Below are 25,868 nucleotides of genomic sequence, written 5' to 3' on the forward strand. Positions count from 1 at the left end.
GATCATTCCGAGCTGAGCTGTCATTCCGAGCTGAGCTGTCATTCCGAGCTGAGAGGTAATTCAGTGCTGAGCGATCATTCAGTGCTGAACGGTCATTCCAAGCTGAGCGATCATTCCATGCTGAGTGGTCATTCCGAGCTGAGTGGTCATTCCATGCTGAGTGGTCATTCCGAGCTGAGCGGTCATTCCGAGCTGAGAGGTAATTCAGTGCTGAGCGATCATTCAGTGCTGAACAGTCATTCCAAGCTGAGCGATCATTCCACGCTGAGTGGTCATTCCGAGCTGAGTGGTCATTCCGAGCTGAGAGATCGTTCCGTGCTGAGTGGTCATTCAGTGTTGAGCGATCATTCAGTGCTGAGCGTTCATTCAGGTCTGAACGGTCATTCCGTGCTGAGCGATCATTCCGTGCTGAGCGGTCATTCCAAGCTGAACTGTCATATCGAGCTGAGCGGTCATTCAGTGCTGACCGGTCATTCCGAGCTGACGGTCATTCTGAGCTGAGCTGTCATTCTGAGCTGAGCGGTCATTCAATGCTGACCGGTCATTCCGAGCTGAGTGGTCATTCTGAGCTGAGCGGTCATTCAGTGCAGATTGATTATTCTGAGCTGAGCTGTCATTCCGAGCTGAGCTTTCATTCCAAGCTGAGCGGTCATTCTGAGTTGAGCGGTCATTCAGTGCAGATCGATCATTCCGAGCTGAGAGGTCATTCCGAACTGAGAGGTCATTCCGAGCTGAGCGGTCATTCCGAGCTGAGGGATCATTCCGAGTTAAGCTGTCATTCCGAGCTGAGTAGTCATTTACCTCTCCCACGATATTGTGAAATAAACCAACATGCCAATTTCACAAGGTTTGCGTACGAGGTTTATTGGAAATAGGAAATTTATCCGACATCATTAGACTCCAGTTTTTTTTAAATTGAATTCAAATTGCAAAATATGCCAAGGCAGGATTCAAACCTGGATCCCCAGAACATTACCTGTGTCTACTGGGGCACGGTGGGCCAGTGGTCAACACTGCTGCCTCACAGCGCCAAGGACCCAAGTGCAATTCCAGCCTCGGGTGATGGTCTTTGTGGGGTTTACACATGCTCCCTGCGTCAGAATGGGTTTCCTCTGGGTGCTCTGGTTTCCTCCCACAATCCAAAGATTTGCAGATTAGATGAATTGGCCATGCTAAATTGCCCACAGTGTTCAGGGATGTGTTAGTGAGGGGCAAATGTAGAGTAATAAGAGAATGGGTTTTGGTGGGATACTCTTCAGAGGGTTGGCGTGGACTTGATTGGCCAAAGGGCCAGTTTCCACACTGTAGGGATTCTATGAATTAATAAGCTAGTGCTAATACCACTAGACCATTGCCTCCCCTAGCCTGAAAATAATAGATATTTGATCTTTGTTGCCTCTATGTTTTCACCAATTCTCTTCTGCCTCTACCTCCCCTTTGAGCCTGCAAACCATATGGTCCCTAGCCTGAAGTCCTCTCCTGTTGGTACCACCTCCACATTAAGGTTCGCTTAGTCATATGGAATTGTTATTGAAGTAAAGAATCAATTAATCCCTTCATGATTGATGCAAACTCTTACAAATTATTTTCAAACATTCTTCAAATCAGTGATTGATATGGCTTTGAGAAAGCTCTGCATTAATCATGCTATGGAGTGCTGTAGCTATGTCTCTGGATTGTGCTTCACCCATTGACTCAATCCTGTGTAGCTGTCCCTTTGTGGATTCTATACTTGTTGGGTTCTCCTCAATGTTCAGTGTCTGTCCTACAGTTTTAGAGGCTGCTTTGTTTTGTGAAACTGCTATTACTCTGAGTCCCTTGTATCTATAGCACGTTCTTAACTTAGACTAAGTCTCTCTCAAACTCAGTAATCCTGTAAACTCTTTCCTTACTTCTGGTCAAGAGTTGCCATAGCATATGGTTATACTCCTTTCTCCCCTCTTAAATAAAGTTTCCTGTTAAATGTGTCTCTGTCTTTTGAAAATTGAATTAAGACTACTTAGTTGGAAATAAGAAATCTAGTTTTTCACACAAATGTTGGCAGAAATTTACAATTCTACTCTGTATAAGGCTGTGCATTAGAAGGGATTAGCAATTTCAAGACTGGGGGCGATAAGGGTTTTGTTGGGTTAAGGTGTCAGGGCTTTGTAACCAACGTATGTAAATAGATCTGTGATCCAGATCAGCCCCAATCAACTCAGACGGTAGAGCAGGCATGAGTTATTGAATGATTTCCTGCTGTTTATAAGGCTCCACTTCAATGAGTGTGATGGGATCTTACTGTGTGGGAAGTAGGGTGCGTTGTCATTGATGTCAGTCAGAGAGATATATACAGTAGCAGTTGAGCTCATTCCTCCTTGTTCAAGACCCATGTCCTTGGCTTGGACAATGACCCGATAGTCTTTCTTCCTCTCCCTGTCCAGGTTTGGGTTCACAACACGTATGATTCCTACAAATAAAGAGAAGAATAACATTTGTCATTAGAGGTGCTCTTTAATGCTATTGTAAATGAGATTAATCACAGGCAAACTCTATAAAAGAAACAAGACTTATAGATATATCTCAGCCTTTCGACATTGCCGGGGATTGTCTCCTATAATAGGTCAGGTTAAAGTGGAGGAACAGCAAGGTCCCACATACAGTTAGTTTCAGTGAAGTTGGTCACAAGATGAATATTGACCAGGATACTGGGGATATTTCACCTTCTCTGTTCAAAGTAGTGGCTGGTGGCTATTTTACAATCTGCCCTGAGAGAGTGGATGGAGCATCATCTTAATGTTGCACATGATCGAAGGTACCCCTTGCAGTGCAGCACCCCCTCAGCTGTACTGTAGGAGACTGAGCCTGGATAATGTGCTCAAGTACCTGGAGTGGGATTCAGATGCATCACAGAACATGTGGACGTGAGAATAAGGAACAGCAATAGACCATTCAGCCCTTGAGTCTGCTCGGTCGTTCAATAAGATCAGAGCTGAACTGATTACTCCACATTCCCACCTGACCTCGATAAACTACCCCCCACCCCTTCAAGAATCAAACCACCTCTGCCTTAAACATATCAAGGACTTTGCTTCCATCATCTTTTAAGGAATAGTTCCAAAGACTCCACCCTCTGTGAGAACTTTTATTAGCCACATCTCCATTTTAAATATTACAAAGACCTTGTCTTTATTTTTGTGTTGTTTAAATTGTGGACTGAAATGAGAAAAGAGTTGTTTGAAAACTAAGGATTGATTTTACGTTTTGAGGGCCAGTAAATTGATATTCATTGCTGTGGGTTGCAACAGTGTTTGCAGATGAACTGGATCCAAGCGACTGTGTGGCAACAAGAGGTTGATTAGTCTGTAAACAGTGACCAATTGTTGATGTCAAATGCCTTCTGCCTGCCAACAACAATGTGATTAGTTCTCAGGTAACTAAACAGCTTGGGACTGTGAGCCAGATACAGAGAAGACTTCAGGTTTTCACCAGCCAAGGGGCTCTTTCCCTGTTTGCTTCAGGAAGCCACTTTAAGCCTGAAGTACACCAGAGTTTCTTTCCTTCAGCAGAATATGTCAATTAATTGACATTGCTCTAATAACAGCAGGGAAGAAACTGTTCCTGAACCTGTTGGTGCATGTGTTCAAGCTTCTGTATCTTCTGTCTGATGGAGGAGGTTGTAGGAGAGGAGAAAGTGAGGTCTGCAGACGCTGGAGATCAAAGCTGAAACTTTATTGCTGGAACAGCACAGCAGGTCAGGCAGCATCTAGGGAACAGGAGATTCGACGTTTCGGGCACATGCCCTTCTTCAGGAATGAGCAGAGAGTGTTCATTACCGGGGTGATGATATTGGCAGCCTTTCCGTGGCAAAGAGAGGTCTAAATCATAGAATCCCTACCGTGTAGAAGTGGACCATTTGGCCCATCGGGTCCACACTGACCCTTTGAAGTCCATCCTATCTGCTACCCTATCCCTGTAACCCTGCATTTCCCATGGCTAACCTACCTAGCCTGCACGTCCCTGAACACTATGGACAATTTAGCATGGCCAATCCCCCTTGACCTGCATGCCTTTGGACTGTGGGAGAAAACTGGAGCACCCTGAGGAAACCCACGCAGACACGGGGAGAATGGGCAAACTCCACACAGACAGTCGCCTGAGGCTGGAATCAAACCCAGGTCACTGACATGGTGTTGCACCAGTGCTAACCACTGAGCCACCGTGCTGACCCAAGGATGGGAGGTTGGCTTGGGTGATGGTCTGGGCTGTGTTCACAACTGTCTGTGGTTTCTTACAGTCCTGGGCAGATCATTTGCCATACCAAGCCGTGATGCACCAAGATAGGATGCTTCCTAAGGTGCATGTATAGAAGTTGGTGAGGGTTGTGATGTGTCTGGTGATAGTGGGGCTTGAATTCTATTGTTTCTAGACAGTGATCTCTGGTTCTAGATTCTTCCACAAGAGGAAACATTGTCTCCACATCCACCCAATCAAGAGCCCTCAGGATCTTCTATGTTTCAATCAAGCCAATACTTAATATTTTAATGCATACAAGCCTAACCTGTCCAGTCTTTCCTCATAAGCCTTTGGTATAGGTCTCATAAATATTCTCTGACTTCTGTCTAATGCACTTATACCCATCCTTAAATAAGGTGATCTACATTGTACACTGTGCTGTGGGTGTTGTCTTGGAGGAGAAAGTGAGGACTGCAGACGCTGGAGATCAGAGTCGAGATGTGGCGCTGGGAAAACACAGCAGGTCAGGCAGCATCCGGGGAGCAGGAGAATCGACGTTTTGGGCATGAGCCATCCACCATGCCCTGTGCCCTGTGCAACTGAAGGATAATCTCCCTAAGTTTGTATTCAAATCCCCCTCACAATAAATAATAACATTCTGATTATTTGCCATACCTGCATTCTGACCTTTCATGATTCATACATGAGGACACCCAGATCCATTTACTTGTTTCAACTCAGTAATCTCTCACTATTTGGATAATATGTTTCTTTTCTTCTTGCCAAAATGGACAATTTTACATCACCCCATGTGATACTCCATTTGCCAGATCTTTGTCCACTCTGTTACCTTATCTATATTCTTTGTAGCTTCCATATGTCCTTTTCACAAATTACTTTCTTACTTATGGTGATTACTGTTTTTGGCTGAGCCAGTCTTGTGCTTCTGTGACAGCACAGTGGCGCAGTGGTTAGGACTGCTGCCTCATAGTGCCAGGCCCAGGCTTGGTTCCAGCCTCAGGCAACTGTCTGTGTGGAGTTTGCCCATTCTCCCCGTGTCTGTGTGGGTTTCCTCTGGGTGCTCCGATTTCCTCCCACAGTCCAAAGATGTGAAGGTTAGGTGAATTGGCCATGCTAAATTGCCCACAGTGTTCAGGGATGTGTAGGCTAGGTGCATTAGTCAGGGGTAAATGTGCAGTGATATGGCAGGGGAATGGACTTAGATGGGATACTCATCGGAGGGTCGGTGTTGAATTTGTTAGGCCGAAGGGCTGTTTCCACAATGTAGGCATTCTTTGATCTTACCTTTGTGTCATCAGCAAATTTAGCTACCAAACCTTCAGTCCTTTCACCCGATTCATTTATATAAATTGTAAAAACTTGAGAGCCAGCGCTGATCTAATGACACACCACTTCTACCAACAAAAAGATGACCCATTTATTTCTACTCTCTGCTTCCTATAGCCAGGAGAAAGTGAGGACTGCAGATGCTGGAGATCAGAGTCGAGAGTGTGGTGCTGGAAAAGCACAGCAGGTCAGGCAGCATCTGTGGAGCAGGGGAATCGACGTTTCAGTGGTTTCCTGTTTCCTATAGCCAGCCAACCCTCTGTTGGAGTTAATATGCTGCCCCTACATCATGGGCTGTTAGTTTCCACAGTAACTAATGCAGGTAGATTAATGCCTGATAACAATGACATAAATAGAAAGCAGGAGACAACAGCTTCGCTTCACTTGGAAGTCGCCACTGATGATGTTACCTAGCCAGGTAATCAAACCTACAGCTCAGCGAGCAAACCTACACCCTAAACTTCAACCTGAGCTACAAACCTTCACAAACCTTGCAAAAATGACATAAATGTTCATGGCACTTTTTTTCTTGGTGGTGTATGAGGATGAAAATATTTGGCCCTAGAAAAGTTGAAGATTACTCCCCTACTGTTCTGTGAAATTAACCTGACAGGGGGATGGGTTAGATTAGATTCCCTACAGTGTGGAAACAGACCCTTCGGCCCAACCAGTCCACACTGACCCTCCAAAGAGTAACTCACCCAGACCCATTTCCCCTTGACTAATGCACCTAACACTATGGGCAATTTAGCATGGCCAATTTACCTGACCTGCACATCTTTGGATTGTGGGAGGAAACCGGAGCACCTGGAGGAAACCCACGCAGGCGCTGGGAGAATGTGCAAACTCCACACAGACAGTCACCCAAGGCTGGGATCGAACCTGGGACTCTGGTGCTGAGGCTGCAGTGCTAACCACTGTACCACCGTGCTGCCCAACTGAAGGCTGAATCCAAAGACAGTGACCAAAACTGCTAAAAAGGAAAAATTAGAACAGAAACCCCTGAAATGAATGAGAGTGAACCTGCTATTTGGCAGAATGCTCAATGTGTTGATTACCCTTTGCTATTGTTCCCTCTCCTTTCCCCTATCCAGTGCAAGTAGTGGCTGTTTTAGTCTGAGCCAGTCTTGTGTTTCTCGGGAAGGCTTATTTCATCCCCAGCAGTTCAAGTGAGTGAAATTGGAATTGATTGCTTACCTGTCATCTGATCAATGGAGAAATTGTTCTCATTGTTTAGAAGCTTGTAGGTCACTTCTGTATGTTTGCCAACAGTTGGGTCATCTGGGTCATGAGCACTCACAGTGAGAATGGAAGTTCCTGCAGTGGAGACACAAAAGCACAAAATCACAAATTATTAAGTAACTTATTCAAACCCTACTCTATTGGCAATATTTGTAGGGGAATGGGCTAATATTTATTTAGTTTGGAGGAGAGCATGGTCACTCTACTCCCACTTTGAGTCACATGTGACCAAAACCAAATTAATCTTTTTAATGTTTGTCTGATTGTAAAACTCTCTCAATGCAAGCAAATTCCCATTATCACTTTAGCTTTCTGTCACACTGGGTTTAAAAAACAGTCACAGCTCCAGAAATACTGACAAGTTAATCATTAAGACCTATCATACACCAAAAACCACATGCCACTAGTTTACACTCCAAATTCTAAAATAATTGATATTAATGTACAAATAAATCGTGTACCTTACATCTTAGCATGAAACAACCATTGGCAGTTCCTAAATTAATGTTTTAGATAATTCACTGAAAAATACTGGTTTCACCATGTGACCAGATCATTTTGTCCAGAAGCTTATAGAGAAGCAGAAAGATGCATTAGAACTATCATGGAGCTGATGACAAGGAATCACAATGTCGAAAAAACCCAAAAGAATTGCAGGTGCTGTTAATTAGAAATAAAAAAAATAGAAATTGCTAGAAAAGCTCAGCAGGTCTGGCAGCATCTACAGAGTGAAATCAAGAGTTAACATTTCGGGTCCAGTGACCCTTCCTAAGAACTGATGGTAGCTAGGAGAATGTCCACTTATATGCAGAAGATAGGGTGTGGGGAGAGGGTAAGAGGAAACAACAAGTGGGATAGAGCCCAAGGAGAGAGAAGAGCAGTTGAACAGACAAAGGAGTGGATAACAATCCAGCTAGGGCGGTGAATAGCTATTAATGGGGACTATTAGTGGCTACTAATGGATTTTGTTGAATAGCAGTCTGTGTGATAACAGGGCCTGGTGTGTTGGTGTTGGGGTAAGGACATGGGAGAGCTCAATCCCTAAAGCTGTTGAGTCCAGCAGGAGTGGCACCAAGTGAAAAATGAGGTATTTTTCTTCCAGCTTGCACTGAGCTTCACTGGAGCACTGCAGCAAGCCTGAGACAGAGATGTTAGTCAGGTACAGGGTGGGGGGTTAAAGTAACAGGCAACTGGAAGCTCAGGGACCTTTTTTTTGCAGGCAGAAATCATAAGGTAGAGTTAACCTTGAGGAATGATCCCAATAATCACTGGCCTTTCACCAGGAAAAGTTCTAATTGGTGGCGGGCTCAACTTCCCTCATTATGCCACTTGTCCAAATCCAGCATAACCTCAGATCACAAACACATAGAGACAGACATACCAATTGTGCAGATAGCCTCATCACTGGCATTAAGCAGACTCTAGCAACATTAATACCTGGATAGGAGGAGTGGCACAGGGACTATACAGTGAAGTTACAATCACTCAGCAAACACAACAGCTACCATTGCATCTCATTCAGACATCACACGTCCAGGAGAGACACAAAGGCTCTGATATTACTTGAGGTCATGAGGAATGATTCGTTCCAGTATAACTGAGACGGATTCTGCATCAACCACCTTAAAGAGTGGTAATAGAGTCTGTGTAAAAAAACATCGACTAATGCCTTTGATCAGGAATACTACCAACCAGAGCAGCAAGAGTAGCAAAGAGACCAGACAAATGGAAGCTGTCATGTTAGAACTTTGGCAAGAGATGGTGGGAATGTAAATGGTTGAATAGTCATTAGATGATCATTTGGGATTGCATTTGGAGGGAGATGCAGGGAAATAAGTTAGATGTAACTGTGAAGAAAATAGTGAGATAAGCATGGGGCTTAGAGAAAATGTCAGGCTGGGAGGATGGAGTAAACATGTTGCTCAGGCATGACGTCTTGGCTGTGATAGCTGTGAGAAACATTATTCATTACAGCCTGTTTTCAAGTGTCTCACAGAGTGAGAGTCATTTTGATCATTCAAAACAACAATCCCAAATCTACATTCACAAATCTACATTCACAAAGAACTTTCAACATTTCTGTGTAACATCCCTCTCTCCCCCATTTTTGGCCCATTTATAAGAAAGAGGTTGGTATCTTCTTCAAGGGAAAAGGAATGCCGCAGGAAGGCTAAGTTTAGCCACTTGGAATCCCAGACAACTCCAGTCTGCTCCTTGAAGTCAATCCTGTTGTCCCTGACCTGATGTTTCTGTTACTCTGCAGTTAAGACCGAAGTTATAATGCAAACCTCAGAGAACATTAATAATTACTCATATTAATGCCAAGCACTAGTGAGTTGGAATTCTGTGGGGGTGGCACAGGAGACAATTGATGGAGCCAGGACCTGGCTAACATTAATGTCAGACTGTGAAATAACCGCCATCCCATACAATAGAGGGACAGGGAAACTCACATGCTCAGTGGAGACACTGACATCTGTGCGTGAGTTAGGAACAGGTGTTCAAGTGAAATCCCATGCTGTCACTGACATGGGAGTGTTTAATGGGGACAGTGTAGAAGAAGCTTTACTCTGTATCTAACCCCATGCTGCACATGCCCTGGGAGTATTTGATGGGGACAGTGTGTAGCTCTCGTGGTGTAGTGGTAGTGTCCCTACCTCTGAGCCAGTCGACCTCAATCTTACCTGCCCCAGAATTGTGAAATGCCATCTCTGAACAGAAGGTTAGAAAACATAGAGTAAGCTTTACTCTGTACCTAACCCTCTATGTTCCGGGGATGGTGTGGAAGGAGGTTTACTCTGTATTTAACTCCATGCTGTACCTACCTGTGGAGTGTATGATGGGGAGAGTATAGAGGGAGTTTTACTCTGTATCTAACTCCTTGTCTGGGGAGTGTTTTGTGGGGATGTGTAGCAGGGTTTTACAGTATATCTGACCCTTGTTTAACCCTATACCCTGTATTGACTCAAATAGCCTTGTTCTTACCTGTACCAGACATCTCAGGAACAGTTCCATTAAATGGGTCTTTTGTAAATATGGGTGCATTGTCATTCAGGTCCAGAACATTAATAGTGAAGTTGGTTGAAGGACCCACTTGTTTCTTAGACTTTATGTCAATCACAAATCCTTCTAATTTATAACGGCCCTTCTTCTCTCGGTCCAACTCTCTGAACACGCCAATGTTTCCAGTATCTGGATTCACTTTAAAAATAGTTCCTACTCCCTCACCACGTAGAACGTATTGTGTTTTTCCCAAAACGTGTCTTCCTGATTCTATCTGGAAAGTAAAATAGACATATTTCACCATCAAACATGCAAATATTTACGGCTCTAATCCCCAGTCGTGAGATGTCAACATTCAGTTCATGAGAAATCCCACTGACATGGCATGGTCCACCCATCCAATCACATATCACCCACTCCTCTGCACTCACTGACAATGGTGGTTCTCATTTTGACATGTTGCTATGTTAAAGTCATCATCATTGTTTGCAAACTCCTCCTTGGAGAGACAGAGAGAGAGAGAGAGAGGGCAATGTGAAGGGAGTGAAATTAATATTTTGTTCCTGTAATGTAGGAATCATATGCACAATGGTCTATCTGTATGAGAGATTCATTAACTGATAAAAAGATGATAAATTCTGCATATTTCTATACAGGGACATAGGAGTGGGTCAATGCTGCATCATTCAATCAGCAGTCAGAACTCCATTTTCCTCTATATAGCCTTCAATGTCCTTGCCTATCAAATATCTATCCCAGCCATGATTAGATTCAAAGGTCTAGCCTCCACCACCCAGTGGGAAGAGAATTCTTATGAGATAAAAAATACTACTCATCTCTGCCTTAAATGGAAGACCCCTAATTCTTAAACACCACCCCTTAGTTTTAGTCCTTCCCACATGGGGAGATATACCCTTTCAACATCCATCCTACCCCGCACCTTTAGGTCCTTTTATACTGCAGCTAGATCAGCTCTTACTTTTGTAAACTCCAATGGATACAGGGCTAACCTATTCAACATTTCTACACAAGACAACTTCTTTATTCCAGGAATGAATAAGTTAACAATCTTGGAACTGTTTTTAAAACAATTATATCTTTTTCTTAAATAAGGAGGGATAAATTGTATGAAGTATTCCAATAGAACTGTTGTAAAATGTCCTTACTTCGATATTCCAATTCCCTTGTAATAAACACTAACATTCTATTTTTCTTCCTAATCATTTGCTGAATCTGTATACTAATGTGATTCATAGACCACAACAACCAGATCCCTCTGCATTGCTGATTTCTACAACATCTCCCTATTAAAGCAGCATTCTGATGTTCCATTCTTCTTGTCAAAGTGAACAAGTTCACATTTTCCCACATTATGCTCCATCTGCCAAATGTTTGTCCATGCATTGACCCAGCAATATCCTTCTGCAGACTCTCTACCTCATCTTGACAATTTACTTTTTGACCTATCTTGGTGATCTCGATATACTTACCCACCATACATTCAGTCTCTTCACCCACCCCACTAGTCAAAATCCCAGATTTCAGCCTCCACTCCATTTTCTTTGAAAAGCTGCTTCTGTTATTGCGATGGAAATCAATTTCAGTATTGTGTAGTTTCCATTTTCTTTGACAGCTGTGCCTTTGTTGCTAGCTCACTCGCATCTGGTTCATTGGATTCTGGCTTTAGGTTCCACTCCAGGAGAAAAATGATCAAGGCTGTCACTTCAGAGCGGTGTTGAGGGAGCACTGCACCATTAGGACGCGCTGTCTGTTGGATTAGATGTTAAACTGAGGCACCGTTGACCTGGCTGGGTGTATGTAAAAAATCTCAGGGAATTGTTTCATAGAAGAGCAGAGGACTTCTCTGGTGTCCCAGCCAGAAGTTCTCTCTCAAACGATATCACAGATTTTCTGGTCTTTGAAGCTTGTGGGAGCTTACTGAGTGCAAATTGAGTGTTGCAGTTCCTGCATTCCTGCAGCGAGCACAGTTCAGAAAGTACATCATTGGGTTTAAAACACTTTAGGCCATCTGGTCATAGTGAAAGTGATGCATAAGCCATGTTAACTCTCTGGTTTGAGTTTTGTGAGCTATCTCCACTGCAGAATCTGTACTAATTGATTGCTTTCCAAGAGCACTTCTGTCTAGAAATCTGTGAATGCCCCTGAATCGTCAAACTGCTCACCCCACTTTCCCACATATTCTCAATCCCTATTCCCAGATCCTAAGTTTCATGCTCCCAGAATGCTGCTTCTCCCCCACAGTGCTCCCAGCAACTGGGACTCTTCATTCCAACTGTAGGATCCTGAGACCACAAACCTCCATAAAACCAGATCTTAAGATTCCCTCCCACTGTTTCCATGTTCCAAGATCATTCCCAAGATTCAGGAATCACTGTCCCCAGCGAAAATCCTTGAAACTTCAGCTTTGCTCATAGAAAACGTAATCCTAAACAGAAGACTCAACATCAAGCAGAATTGCCAGCTGGAGTGTAACTGAGGGCTGTCTCTGTGAATGATCACACTGCCAGTTTCGATGTCCAGTGCATCACCATTTATCTCAAGCCTTCCACACCAGAGGTCACATCAAAGCCCTCTTAATGGGGAGTAAAGTAACTACACCGTTAAGGCATTGAAGGAGATTTGTTAGCTCGGTTGGCTGTACAACCACTTTATGATGCAATGTGATGCCAATGGTATGGGTTTAATTCCCACACTGAGCTGACGTTACTGTGCAATCACTATTTCTCACCTCTCCCCTTGCCTGAGATGTGACCTTTGAATATAGGAGTTATGGCATGATTTTGATGTACAGGACATTGGTGCGGCCTCTTTTGGATTACTGTGTCCAGTTCTGGTCTTCCTGTTACAGGAACAATATCAGGCCGGAGAGGATTCAGAAGAGATTTACCAAATGTTGCTGGGAATGGAGAGTTTGAATTATAAGGAGAGGCTGGATAGGCTGAGGCATTTTTCACTGAAGCTCAGGAGGTTGAGAAGTGACATTATAGAGGTTTAAAAAATCATGAGGGGTGTAGATAATGTGAATGGCAGGTGCCTTTTCCCTAGTGTGAAGAAGTTCAAAACAAGGGAGCATATTTCTAAGGTGTCAGAAGAAAGATTTAAGAAAGACATGAAGGGCAGTTTCTTTTCCACAGCACGTGGTTTGGGTGTGGAATAAACTTCCTGAGGAAGTGGTGGATCTGGGTACAGTTACAACATTTAAAAAGCACTTAGCTAAGTATGTGGATCAGAAATATTGGGAGGGATGTGGACCAAGCACAGGCAGCTGGGACTAGTTTAATTTAGGATTACAGTCAGCATGGACTGGTTGAACTGACGGGTTTATTTCTGCGCTGTATGACTCTCGGACCTTCAGGTGAAACCATTCCCAGTCATCTGTCTTATAAAAGAGCAGCCCTATGATTCAGTAATTCAATGGTGACTTTATCTTTCTCCGATAGAAATCATAGCAGCCAATTTGTGCACAGCAACTTCCCCAAAAAAGAGCAATTTGATAACAGCCAAATATTCCGTTGCTGGTTGCTTTGTTCAGGATAAATCGGGTCTTGGGATACAAGGCAAACTTCCTGATTCCTCTTCAAATCGCAAACATGGGTCTTTCACATTTATGTGAGACAGAAAGCATTATTATCTCATAGAGTCATAGAGTCATCCCTTGATAGGCATCAGTTCCAGTAGTGAAGGGAAGGAATCTTACCTTTCCGATTTGTCTGGGATCTTTTGCGCCCTCCCAGGAAGCGAGCTGGTTCCAGATCCAGTCTGATTTTGTGTCACTGCTGTTGACTTTGAGGCTTAGCCCTGATTGTGCTGCCCAACCCATAGTGCAGATCAGTAGCCATAGGGGAAACATTGCCCCAAACATCTCAATGACCTGTAACACAAAACAAAAGATATTTCATTTCACCCTCTTGGTTTTGCAAGATTGACCAATGTTCCACTTTGTCATTAGAGAGAAGTTTAATCTGAGTGTTGCTAGATTAAACACTTGGGACAAGGTAAGACCTTTATGATTACCTGAATTGCTATAGGACCTGAACCCACACTATTTACTGTGAGCCAGCCATCTAAGGCTAACTAACCCAGCGCACTCTACACCACATATTGTCGGTGATATTATGAGTATTTCAACATTCTCCTGGATGACCTCCTATCCTTCTTCCTCTCATCAATGCTCCATCGCCCATACAGTAACTCCCACCAAAACCCGCTCCCCCATCGCCGCTGTGCTGATTGACTGACACTAGTCCCAGCCCAGCAACATCCCAATTGTAAAATTCTCATCTCTGTTTACAAACCCCACCACAGTCTCAACCCTCTCAGTCACTGTAATCTCCTCCAAACTCATAAACTTCTGAAGCAACAAAACTCATCATGTTTGGTGAAAGCAGAGACAACAAATCATTTAGTAAATTTGCAGATGATGCTAAGGTCGGTAGAGTAGTGGACAGTGCTGAAGGATGTTGCAGATTACAGAGGGACATAAATAAGTTGCAGAGCCGGGCTGAGAGGTGGCAAATGGAGTTTAATACAGAAAATTGTGAGGTGGTTCACTTTGCAAGGAGCAACAGGAATAAAGGGTACTGGGCTAATGGTAAGATTCTTGGATATGTAGATGAGCAGAGAGATCTCAGTTTCCATGTACATAGAACCCTGAAAGTTGCCACCCAGGCTTTATTCGTAGAGGGATTGAGTTTTGGAGCCATGAGGTCATGTTGCACCTGCGCAAAACTCTGGTGCGGCCACACTTGGAGTATTGTGTACAGTTCTGGTCACTGTATTACAGGACGGATGTGGAAGCTTTGGAAAAGGTGCAGAGGAGATTTGCCAGGATGTTGCCTGGTATGGAAGGAAGGTCTTATGAGGAAAGACTGAGGGACTTTAGGCTGTTTTCATCAGAGAGAAGGCTGAGTGGTGATTTAATTGATAATACATGACAATCAGAGGATTGGATAGAGTGGACAGTGAGAGCCTTTTTCCTCGGATGATGATGGCTAGCACGAGGAACATAGCTTTAAATTGAGGTGTGATATATATAGGACAAATGTCAGAGGTTATTTCTTTACTCAGAGAGTAGTAGGGGTGTGGAACGCCCTGCCTACAATAGTAGTAGACTCGCCAACATTAAGGGTCATAACTGGTCATTGGATAAACATATGGATGATAATAGAATAGTATAGGTTAGATGGGCTTCAGATTGGTTCCACAGATTGGTGCAACATCAAGGGCAAAAGGGCCTATACTGTGCTGTGATATTCTATGTTTTATATTCAGTTGGAAATTCATTGGACACTTGAGGCAAATACACTAGCAGAGCTATGGGATGAGAGCGGGCAGAATGGGTACGGACTGGATTGTTCTATAGAGAACCAGCATGATGCAATGGGCCAAATAGACTCCTTCTGTGCTGTAATAACTCTGTGGGCTGGATTACCTGGGGATTGCCAAGCTGACCCATCTTTTTTTAATGAGGGAAGGGAGCTTTGTATTTCTGAGAGGCAATTCTTCAGAAATAGCTACTGTCAAAGGCTAAGTACATTAGATAAGTGTGATGTTAGGCTGTTGGGAGGGGAGGGTGCCAGAGGGATTGAGGGGGTAAGGTGCCAAGTACGTAGGGTGTGAAATGGGGAGGGTGCCCCAGGTTAGTAGGATGGCACCTGGCAACATTCCTGATGAAGGTCTTATGCCCAATATGTTGATTTTCCTGCTCCTTGGATGCTGCCTGACCTGCTGTGCTTTTCCAGCACCACGCTCTTGACCGTAATCTCCAGCATCTGCAGTCCTCACTTTCTCCTAGCTGGGACATGCCACAGAGTCATTTAGTCATACAACACAGAAACAGACGCTTTTGGTCCAACTCGTCCATGCCAACCAAGAATTTCCCTCGGATGGGCGAGATCAAAACGAGAGGGCATATGTTTAGGGTGTGAGGGGAAAGATTTAAAAGGGACCTGAGAGGCAACTTTTTCACACAGAGGGTGGTTCACTTGTGAAGAAGTGGTAGATGCAGGTACAGTTACAACATTTAAAAGACATTTGGAATAGGAAAGGTTTATACAGATATAAACCAAATGCTGGTGAGTTGGACTAGTTTAGTTTGGGAAACTTGGTCAGCATGGACTAGATTGACTGAAGGGTCTGTTTCCATACTGTATGACTATATATCATGCCTGGCTGATGGTGTGTTCAGTTGGGTCGGGAGGGCATGGGGATGGTTGCAGACCATGAGGGTGGGCTGGGGAAGGTTTGGATGGGTGGGAGGGTGTTGTGGGATATTATACTGGGCATTGGTGGAGAGGGTTAGGTCAGGTCTGATGCAGCGATGCCTCTAATTTTCTCAAGTGTTAAGTGAGGCAGTGACCTCTGAAACTGTGTTGATGCTGATCCCTGTGTATGGCACTTTGGAGCAGTCATACATGCAGAGCTGTGCAGCTTAGAGGGTCTGTCCAGCAAGAGGGCCAGGGTCCTGGGATGTGTGTTAGGGTCGTGGGGGGGGTGTCAGATCCCAGGGACTGTCTGGTCAGGGACAGGGGGAGCTGAATTTGAGGGTATGTGTGAAGTTAAGTATGGAGTCAGTGTTACAGCCACTCAGGAGGTCAGCTAAATACCTAACAGCCTAACTTTTCCCAAGTCACTGTCTTATTTCATCCGAACCATGCAGGGTTTCCCCATTTTAATGAAGGATTTCGGAGGGATTCCAGCAGAGAGGAATTGCCTTGTGGAATGTCCAGTTTCCCCAGCAGTTCTTCCAGCATCTGCTACAACTGGGATTCCGCAGGGTCCCCCTGCACACTTCCCATCTTTCACTGTAATAACGACTGTGTGTCCAACACAAACTCTGGACTAATGGACTTTAGGAATCAGCTTTCACCACTCTTCTGAGCAGCTCCTTCCAGATCATTGCAACGTGTCGTGTAAAATACTCCTCATCACCTCCCTCTGTCTGGATGTTTTAATGTGGATGGATTAAATTATAAATATCAGTGTTTTTCATTCAGCTTCATTCCCACTTTACTTCCTCCAGGGGGTGTAAACCACATCATTGAACTAGCATCAAATGGATCCAAAAGGAATCACAGTGATTGCCTCTTGCATGAGCTTTATTGTGAGGAGGCAGCTTGAAAGTTGCATTGAGCTTTAAATAGGTTCTGTTCCTCTAACACACCCTTCCTGTCATTTAACTGGAGAACATGTCTGGTGTGCTGCTTATTAGCCAACACTTCCCACTGGAATTGTCTGCATGCTTTAGGGAACAACACTGTCCTTTCCTATTGAAATGCTAAAGAGAAGAATTGATATTCTTCTTGTACGGTCTGGTTTCTTAAACAGGAATTTATTGTTGGGAAGAATAATATCTGGTGAGACAGAAAAATGTTTTATTTATGGTGTGTCCTTCAGAAAAGTTTCAAAGAACTTTCCTTCCAACTGATAAATCCCTCTTGACTTCCGCAAAGCCAGTTAATGAATATAAGTTGTTTTTGCGGATGGAAATATCATCTCGCAGACACAATGTCAAACAATCACATAGCTATCAGTTCATAGAATCATAGAATCCCTACAGTGTGGAAGCAGGCTATTCAGCCCATCAAATCCACACTAACCCTTCAAAGAGCAGCCCAGACCCACCGCCCTACCTTATCCCTGTAACCCTGCATTTCCCATGACTAACACACTTCGCACGCATATACCTGGGCACAATGGGCAACTTAGCATGGCCAATCCACCCTAACCTGCACATCTTTGGTTCAAGGTTCACTCCGGAGGTCAAAATCTCAGCTGGCACCCCAGTGCAAAGGGAGCACTACACTGCCTGAAGACCCATTTTTCAGATGATGTCCAGATTGTGAGTGATTCCTGTTCTCATATCGAATTGTGGTGCTTTTAGGTTCAGTGTGATGATCATCTCCTGAAGACCCTTTCGTCATCGACTATTTAACTGAACCACTGGACTGGGAACAAGAAGCAGAGGTAAACCATAAAATCATTGGATCCTAGAGCACAGTACGAGGCCATTTGGTCCATTGTGCCTATGCTGGTCCCTGGATAGCCCTGCTCTCCAGTTCTTTCCCCACAACCCTGTCTCTAATGAATCTGTTTACACCTCCTTCTCAGGCAACGTGATCCAGATCACCAGAACTCACTGTCGAAATGAAAATTGCAATAGCGTTGACATTTGTGTCCTGTCCTCACTGACCCAGCTTCCTGTGGAAAGAGTTTAACCTGAACTACTCAATCTATCCGGCCTAGGATTCTGGACATCACAGTTACATCTCCCCTTGACTGTCTCTGTCAAACACTTGGGGTTAAAGGTTAATTGATGAGGAATCAAAAGGAGGGACCTCTTTCATAGTCCTTAGATGAGCAGGTTAGGTGAATTGGCCAAGCTAAATTGTCCATAGTATTCAGGGATGCGTGGTTTAGGTGCATTAGTCAGGGAAAGTGTAGAGTAATAGGGTAGGGGAATGTGCCTGGGTGGGATACTTTTGGGGGGTTGGTGTGGACTTGTTGGGCTGAATGGCCTGTTTTCATACTGTAGGGAATCTAATCTGATCACAGAATCCCTACAGTGTGGAAACAGGCCATTCAGCCCAACAAGAGCATATCAACCCTCCAAAGAGGATCCCACTCAGACACATTCCCCTACCCTATATTTACCCCTGACTAATGCACTTAACACTATGGGTAATTTAGCATGGCCAATTCACCCTGACCTGCACATCTTTGGACTGTGGGAGGAAACTGGACACGGGGAGAATGTGCAAACTCCACACAGACAGTCACCCGAGGTAGGAATTGAACCCAGGTCCTTGGTGCTGTGAGGCAGCAGTGCTAACTGCTGAGCCACTGTGCTGCCCCAGTGGATGGTCAAGAACTCACAGCGCCAGAGACCCGGGTTCAATTCCCGCCTCAGGCGACTGACTGTGTTGAGTTTGCATGTTCTCCCCGTGTCTGCGTGGGTTTCCTCCGGGTGCTCTGGTTTCCTCCCACCATCCAAAGATGTGCAGTGTCAGGTGAATTGGCCATACTAAATTGCCTGTAGTGTTAGGTAAGGGGTAAATGTAGGGGTATGGGTGGGTTTCGCTTCGGCGGGTCGGTGTGGACTTGTTGGGCCGAAGGGCCTGTTTCCACACTGTAATCTAATCTAATCTAATCTAATCTAAAAAAAAACTCATGGCATTACAATGAAGAGTAGCAGGGAAGGTCTGGCCACATTTCTTTCTCAACAGAGATCACCAAAGAAACATTATCTATTTATCAGAGTGCTGTCATGGTAAATTGCTGTGTGCAAATTGGTTGGTATGTTCCTTTCACTACAGCAGTGACTGGGCTACAAAACAGAAACCTCATTGCGTGGGGTGGTTTGAGAAGTTGTGTGATTATGAAAGGTGAGTTCTTCCTTGTGTATGGATCCATCATTAGAGCTTTGAATGAAATAACTTCACTGAAGAATAAACGTAAAGTCTAACATGATTAGCATTTGAGGAAGAGGAAGATGCAAGGCAGATAGCAAATTTCCTGGTGTCCTTGTGACATTTGTCCCACAAGCCGAAAGCAATTCACTCAGCTCTTCACTATTAATTAGTGACATTGGTGTAACTGAACTTTTCATGATAAATCCACAGGTTCTGAACGAGAGAGAAAATACAGGATAGAGGCATCTTTGACTGCTAATTCTCTTTATCAACAGATGCTGCTACTTCCGGCATTTTCTGTTTTGATGTTAAATTATTCATGATCAACTGAATCCTCAGAACACTGAGATAATTGAGGTCTTGAAGATTATGAAAGGGCTTGATAGGATACAAGTAGAGACGATGTTCCCACTTGTGGGAGAGACTAAAAATTCAAGGTTCCTATAAATACAAGGTATTTAATAAAGGCAATAAAGGACAGAGTGGGTAACTTCCTGCTTCTTGGTATTTATTCCTAGTTTGTGGGGGTCACTGGTGAGGCCAGGATTTATTGCTCACAAAGCAGTCAGTCAGATTGCTGCAGTTCTGTACTCACATGGAGAACAGAGCACATGAAGACAGCTGATTGACACCAAGTAGCTTGAACCTGGTGGATTTTAGCAATAGGAGAAAGTGAGGGCTGCAGATGCTGGAGATCAGAGCTGAAAATGTGTTGCTGGAAAAGCGCAGCAGGTCAGGCAGCATCCAAGGAACAGGAGAATTGACGTTTCATGGAATAAGCCCTTCTTCAGGATTTTAGCAATAACCATCAATGGTTACATGCTCACCATCAGGCTGTCCCTTTTAATCCAGATTGAGTACAAATTTCACCATCTGTTGTGGTAGGATTCAAGCCCATGTCCCCAGAGCATTAACCGAGGGTTTGGGATTACAGTCCAGTGACAATATTATCACTCCATTGACACTATTCAGGAAATATGCTGGAAAAGCACAGCAGGTCAGGCAGCATCTGAGGAGCAGGAGCATCAACATTTGGGCAAAAGCTCTTCATTGAGCCATTCCTAATGAAGGGCTTTGGCCCGAAACATTGATTTTCCTGCTCCTTAGATGCTGTCTGACCTGCTGTGCTTTTCCAGCACTACTCTCATCTTGACTCTAATCTCCAGCATTTGCAGTACCCACCTTCGCCTACTATACAGAAAATGTTCGACAAAAAAATCCTAATCTACACTCTGGACAACTGCATCCTCTCTTACCTCCACTGAGTCTCTGGCTGGGGCCAGTAGTCAATGCCCATCCCTAATTGCCCAGAGGGCAGTTAAGATTTAACCACATTGTGGTGGGTCTGGAGTCACTTGTAGGCCAGACTGGGAAAGGTCAGCAGTTCCCACCTATAAAGGACATTTGTGAATTAGGTAGTTCTTTACCTCTGACAATGGATTCATGGTCATCGTTAGATTCTTAATTCCAGATATTTATTGGATTCAGATTCCACCATCTGCCCTGGTGGGGTTCGACACAGGTCTTCAGAACATTACCTGGGTCACTGGATTAAAAGCCCAACAATAACAGCACTAAGCTATTGCCTCTCCTGTCCTGATTACCTTCTTGCCCTCTCAGCTATTGCTTGACTTGAGCCTACCCAACTACATGCTGAACCCTGACCAGCCAATTAACCCCCCCAACTAGGCCTGACCACTCCTAACCTGGCTATCCCTCCTGACCTGACTGACCCTCCTAACCTGGACTGAATCAGGTGGTCTGTTTCCATGACTCCATGACCCACCCGCTCACTCACTCATTCACTTGCCACCCTCCACACTTACCACACTGACCTACCCTTTCTACTATATCCTTTGACTCAATCACCATTTCAATAAAAATCACACTGGGCATTGAAACAGATCTCACAGCAGCCAGTGCTGTCGAGGGGAGAAGTGTAGAGTTTCCCCTGCACAGACCCTGCAGCACTGCGATGGAACTGTTTGACGAATGCTGCATTTTTGAGAAAGCTGTGCTTGCAAGACATGGCAAGAATTGAGGAGAAATGTTGTATGTGGGAAGGTTCAAGTGCAGCGGCTTTTTGGATGAAGTGGGTCAATAAGTAATTCATTGTAAGACTTTACTGTCCATACAGAAACTCTAAACAGTGTTTGGATTAAAGCAGCAGGGTGTTCCATCTGGGAACATATTGGACATTTATGTAGAATTTTAAAGAAGAAGGTAGAGCCAGCTCTTGTGCCTAAATGGATCAAGGAATATGGAGGGAGGGTGGGATTAGGGTATTGAACTCAATGATTAGCCATTATCATATTAAATGATGTAGCAGGTCCGGGGTGGGAGTGGGGGGTCAAATGGCCTACTCTTGCTCCCAGCTTCTAGGTTTCCAATGTAATTCCAGCAGCTTCACCCAAAAGTTCCTGTTTTGTGGGCCAGACTGAGGAATTTCTCTCAACATGAATTCTGTACAGAATTATTCATACATTGAGGAAAATGAATACACTTCAAGGGGAGTGTATTCAATCCTGCAGGGTACGGTCTCTCAGAAATGATTGGCTCATTTGATTTGGAGTTTCATCGGAATCTAAACAGATTCCTGCCTCCCTGATCGGGACAGGTAATGATACACATAGAACACAGAAACGGGCCCGTTGACCTACGATGTTATGCTGAACAAATTAAACTAATCCTTTCTGCCTGCTCTTGGTCCACATCACTCTATTCCTTGCATATTCATGTGCTTATTGAAAAGTCCCTTAAATGCTCCTAATGTATCTACCTCCACCACCACCCCTTGCAGTGCATTCCAGACCCCTACCACTCCGTGTAAAAAAAATCACATTCCCAGAATTGAAATGTCTAATGCTTGGGGGCATTTAAAGTGAGAAGGGGAAAAGTTTAAAGGAGATGTGAGGGGCAAGTTTTTTTTTAATACAGAGAGTGGTAGGGGTCTGGAAGAGGTGGTGGTGGAGGCAGATACAATTGGGGCATTTAAGGGACTCTTAGATAAGCAGATAAATATGCAAAAGATGAAGGGATATGGGCCAAGGGCAGGCAGAAGGGATTAATTTAATTTGGCGTCAGCCCGCATCTAAGCATCTCATAATTTCAGAGACTTCTATCAAGTCTCCCCTCAGCCTCCGCTGCTCCAGAGAAAACAACCCAGGATTTTCTAGCGTCTTCTTATAGCTCATACCCTCTAATCCTGATAGCATCCTGGTAAACCTCTTCCTCATCTCTCCAAAGCCTCCACATCCTTCCTGTAATGCGGCGAACAGAATTGAATACAATACTCCAAGTGTGGTCAAACCAAAGTTTTATATGACATCCTGACTCTTGTACTCAGTTTCCTGACCAATATAGGCAAGCGTGCCATACGCCTTCTTTACCACCCTACCTACATGCATGGACACTTTCAGGCCACATCTGGAACAAGTGAGACTTGAACCCAGATCTCCTGAACCAGAGGTAGGGACATGGCAACAAAAGCCGCTTCCTGACTTTGTGGAATGTTAATCTTGTCTTGTTGAGATTCAATTAACTGGAACACTCATCAAGTTTGATTTCAATGATACCCAACTCTTATTTGATTTTGTACCAGGACACTGGGGAAACCTCCCCATATGCTTGGTTTGGTGTCTCATGCAAATCTGTTTCTCAGTCACAAATTAGAGACAGCACTTCGAGCACAATGAAGAAAGAAAGACAAAACTTGCATTTGTTCAGCAGCTTTTGTGATCCCAGAAACCTATCAAAGTATTTGACAGCCCATGGAGTAATTCAAGTGGAGGAAATACAATTTGAACAAAGAGATTCCATAAACAGCAATCTGATCATAAACCAAATATTCTGTTTTCTTATCATATGGGATAGGGGATAGGCATTGCTAGCTGGGCCAGCATTTATTGCCCATCACTAATTGCCCAGAGGGCAGTTAAGAATCAACCACATTGGTTTGCGCCAGACAGGGAGGGATGGCAGTGAACTGGAAGGGTTTTAATGACAATTGATAATGGTTACATGATCACCATTAGGCTAGATTTATAAAAATTGATAATTTTATTGAAGTCAAGTTTCACCAACTGCCTTGGTGGAATCCAAGCTCATGTCCCCAGAATATTAGCCCCCGTACCCCAGTGTCCACAAAACCAGGGAGAGCTCCATCATTCCTCTTGCAAACATGACACGGAGACTTTTACTACAACCTGAGAGAACAACAAGGTTTTAGCTGAAAGCCAGGACTTCCCAGCCTGTGGGCAGCTAAATCCAGCCCAACACTGCACAGTCAGTCTGTCTGTAAGGACAGGCTTGCTGTATGTAATGTGATGCCAACCATCTCCAACAAGTGCTCCTTATAGTAATATTCAGGAAATTAATCTGATGAAACTTGCATAATTCATCTAGTTGAGTTATGAAGGCAGACCATAAGCTGGGGTCATGTTTGAACCAACACCCTCCACCCTATCCCTCAGCAGAAAGCCATCTCCTGTGAGTTATTTCCCAAGATGCAGACATACAACAACAAGAGTTTAACACCAGCATCAATCCTGGTCTGTGAGTGCAAGTGGGCATGAGGGTCACAGCTAAGAAAATTCCGTGTCACTCTGGCACTACAGGTGGAAAGGAAAGATACTCTCTTGCTGTGAGGGCTGCACATGGTCACATGATAGGAAAGACGATGACAGATGATCTGCTGTCTTGCAAGACCAAGAATCTCAAAGCCAGCTGCTTACTTAACAACATCCATTCTACTGGTCTCATCCAAAATAATGGCTGCAATGTTTCACTGTCTACTCTTCTCGGGATTCTGAGACAAATCTGTATATATTTCTTCATCTTTTACCTTTATTTGGGCTCACCTCTTACTCTTAATCTATGTGTATTGTGTTCTGTTATTAATCCTTCTTATGTTCAGTAACTAGTCAACTCACACTTTCATTAGTTCAAGAAAGCCTGATTCAATTGACTCCTTTTAAACATGAATTTGTTTGATTGGGGAGAAAGACATGGAAAAAGTGGTGACTGCAGATCCTGGAGGTCAGTGTCGAAGAGTGTGGTGCTGGAAAAGCACAGCAGGTCAGGCAGCATCCGAGGAGAGTCGATGTTTCAGGCATAAACTCTGGTGAGAAAGACAGTCGAAGGGAAGTGATCTTTTGCAAATTAACACTGTTGTGAGCAACTGAGGGGGAGGTGGTAAATAAAGAAGAGCAGACAACACATCCCTCCTCACCCAGGAGCTTCTCAATTTAGGAGTATCTCATCTGGAACTGTAATGATAAGGGAACTTTACTCAGGAATAGATCATAGAACATAGAACAAGACAGCACAGAACAGGCCCTTCGGCCCTCGATGTTGCACCGACCTGTGAACTATTCTCAGCTCATCCCACTACACTATCCCAAAATCATCCATGTGCTTATCTAAGAATTGTTTAAATCTCCCTAATGTGGCTGAGTTGACTACATTAGCAGATAGTGCATTCCACACCCTTACCACTCTCTGCGTAAAAAATCTGCCTCTGACATCTGTCTTAAATCTATCACCCCTCAATTTGACAATAGACAATAGACTATAGGTGCAGGAGTGGGCCATTCTGCCCTTCGAGCCAGCACCTCCATTCACTATGATCATGGCTGATCATCCTCAATCAGTATCCTGTTCCTGCCTTAACCCCATAACCCTTGATTCCACTATCCTTAAGAGCTCGATCCAACTATTTCTTGAAAGTATCCAGAGACTTGGCCTCCAAAGCCCTCTGGGGCAGAGCATTCCATACACCCACCACTCTCTGGGTGAAGAAGTTTCTCCTCAACTCTGTTGTAAGTGGCCTCCAGAGTATCCAATCCTTTAATAATCTCAGCCAGATCCCCTCTCAGCCTTCTAAACTCAAGCGTATACAAGCCCGGTTGCTCCAATCTTTCAGCGTAAGGTAGTTCCGCCATTCCGGTATTTGGCCTCGTAGTTATTTGTAGTTTTGCTCCCTCGTACATGCTGACATCATCATCCTAGGAAAAAGACTCTCACTGTCTACCATATCTAATCCTCTGATCATCTTGTATGTCTCTATCAAATCTCCTCTTAGCCTTCTTTCCAATGAGAACAGACCCAAATCTTTCAAACTTTCCTCATAAGACTTTCACTCCAGACCATGCAACATCCTGGTAAATCTCCTCTGCACCTTTTCCAATGCTTCCACATCCTTCCTGTAATGGGGCGACCAGAACTGTACACAATATCCCAAGTGTGGCCGCACTAGCGTTTTGTATAGTTGCAGTGTGATATTGTGGTTCCGGAACTCAATCCCTCTACCAATGAAACCTAACACACTGTATGCCTTCTTAACAGCACTATCCACCTGGGTGGCAACTTTCAGAGATCTATGCACGTGGACTCCAAGATCCCTCTGCACACCCACATTACCAAGAATCTTTCCATTGACCAAGTACTCTGCCTTCCTGTTATCCTTTACAAAGTGCATCACCTCACATTTAGCTGCATTGAACTCCATTTGCCACCTCTCAGCCCAATTCTGCAGTTTATCCAAGTTTCCCCTGCAACCTGTAACACTCTTCCAAACTGTCCACTACTCCACCGGCTTTAGTGATTGGCCATAACAGATATCATTAGCAC

At 44.2% G+C, this 25,868-nt stretch overlaps 1 protein-coding gene across 1 annotated transcript in view; it reads right to left on the minus strand.

The window, feature by feature from the left end:
* LOC122558217 (cadherin-5-like) overlaps positions 1-25,868 on the minus strand; it is a 59,772-nt gene that overhangs the window by 18,041 nt on the left and 15,863 nt on the right. The window contains exons 2-5 of the mRNA XM_043706545.1: positions 13,526-13,699; positions 9,790-10,081; positions 6,760-6,879; positions 2,282-2,449 (exon numbers count right to left, since the gene is read on the minus strand). Coding sequence (XP_043562480.1) covers positions 2,282-2,449; positions 6,760-6,879; positions 9,790-10,081; positions 13,526-13,690 — 745 coding nt within the window. The 5' untranslated portion in view covers positions 13,691-13,699. The remainder of the gene's footprint in view (positions 1-2,281; positions 2,450-6,759; positions 6,880-9,789; positions 10,082-13,525; positions 13,700-25,868) is intronic.

This window comes from Chiloscyllium plagiosum, chromosome 17 (assembly GCF_004010195.1).
Source record: "Chiloscyllium plagiosum isolate BGI_BamShark_2017 chromosome 17, ASM401019v2, whole genome shotgun sequence".
Lineage (NCBI taxonomy): Eukaryota > Metazoa > Chordata > Chondrichthyes > Orectolobiformes > Hemiscylliidae > Chiloscyllium > Chiloscyllium plagiosum.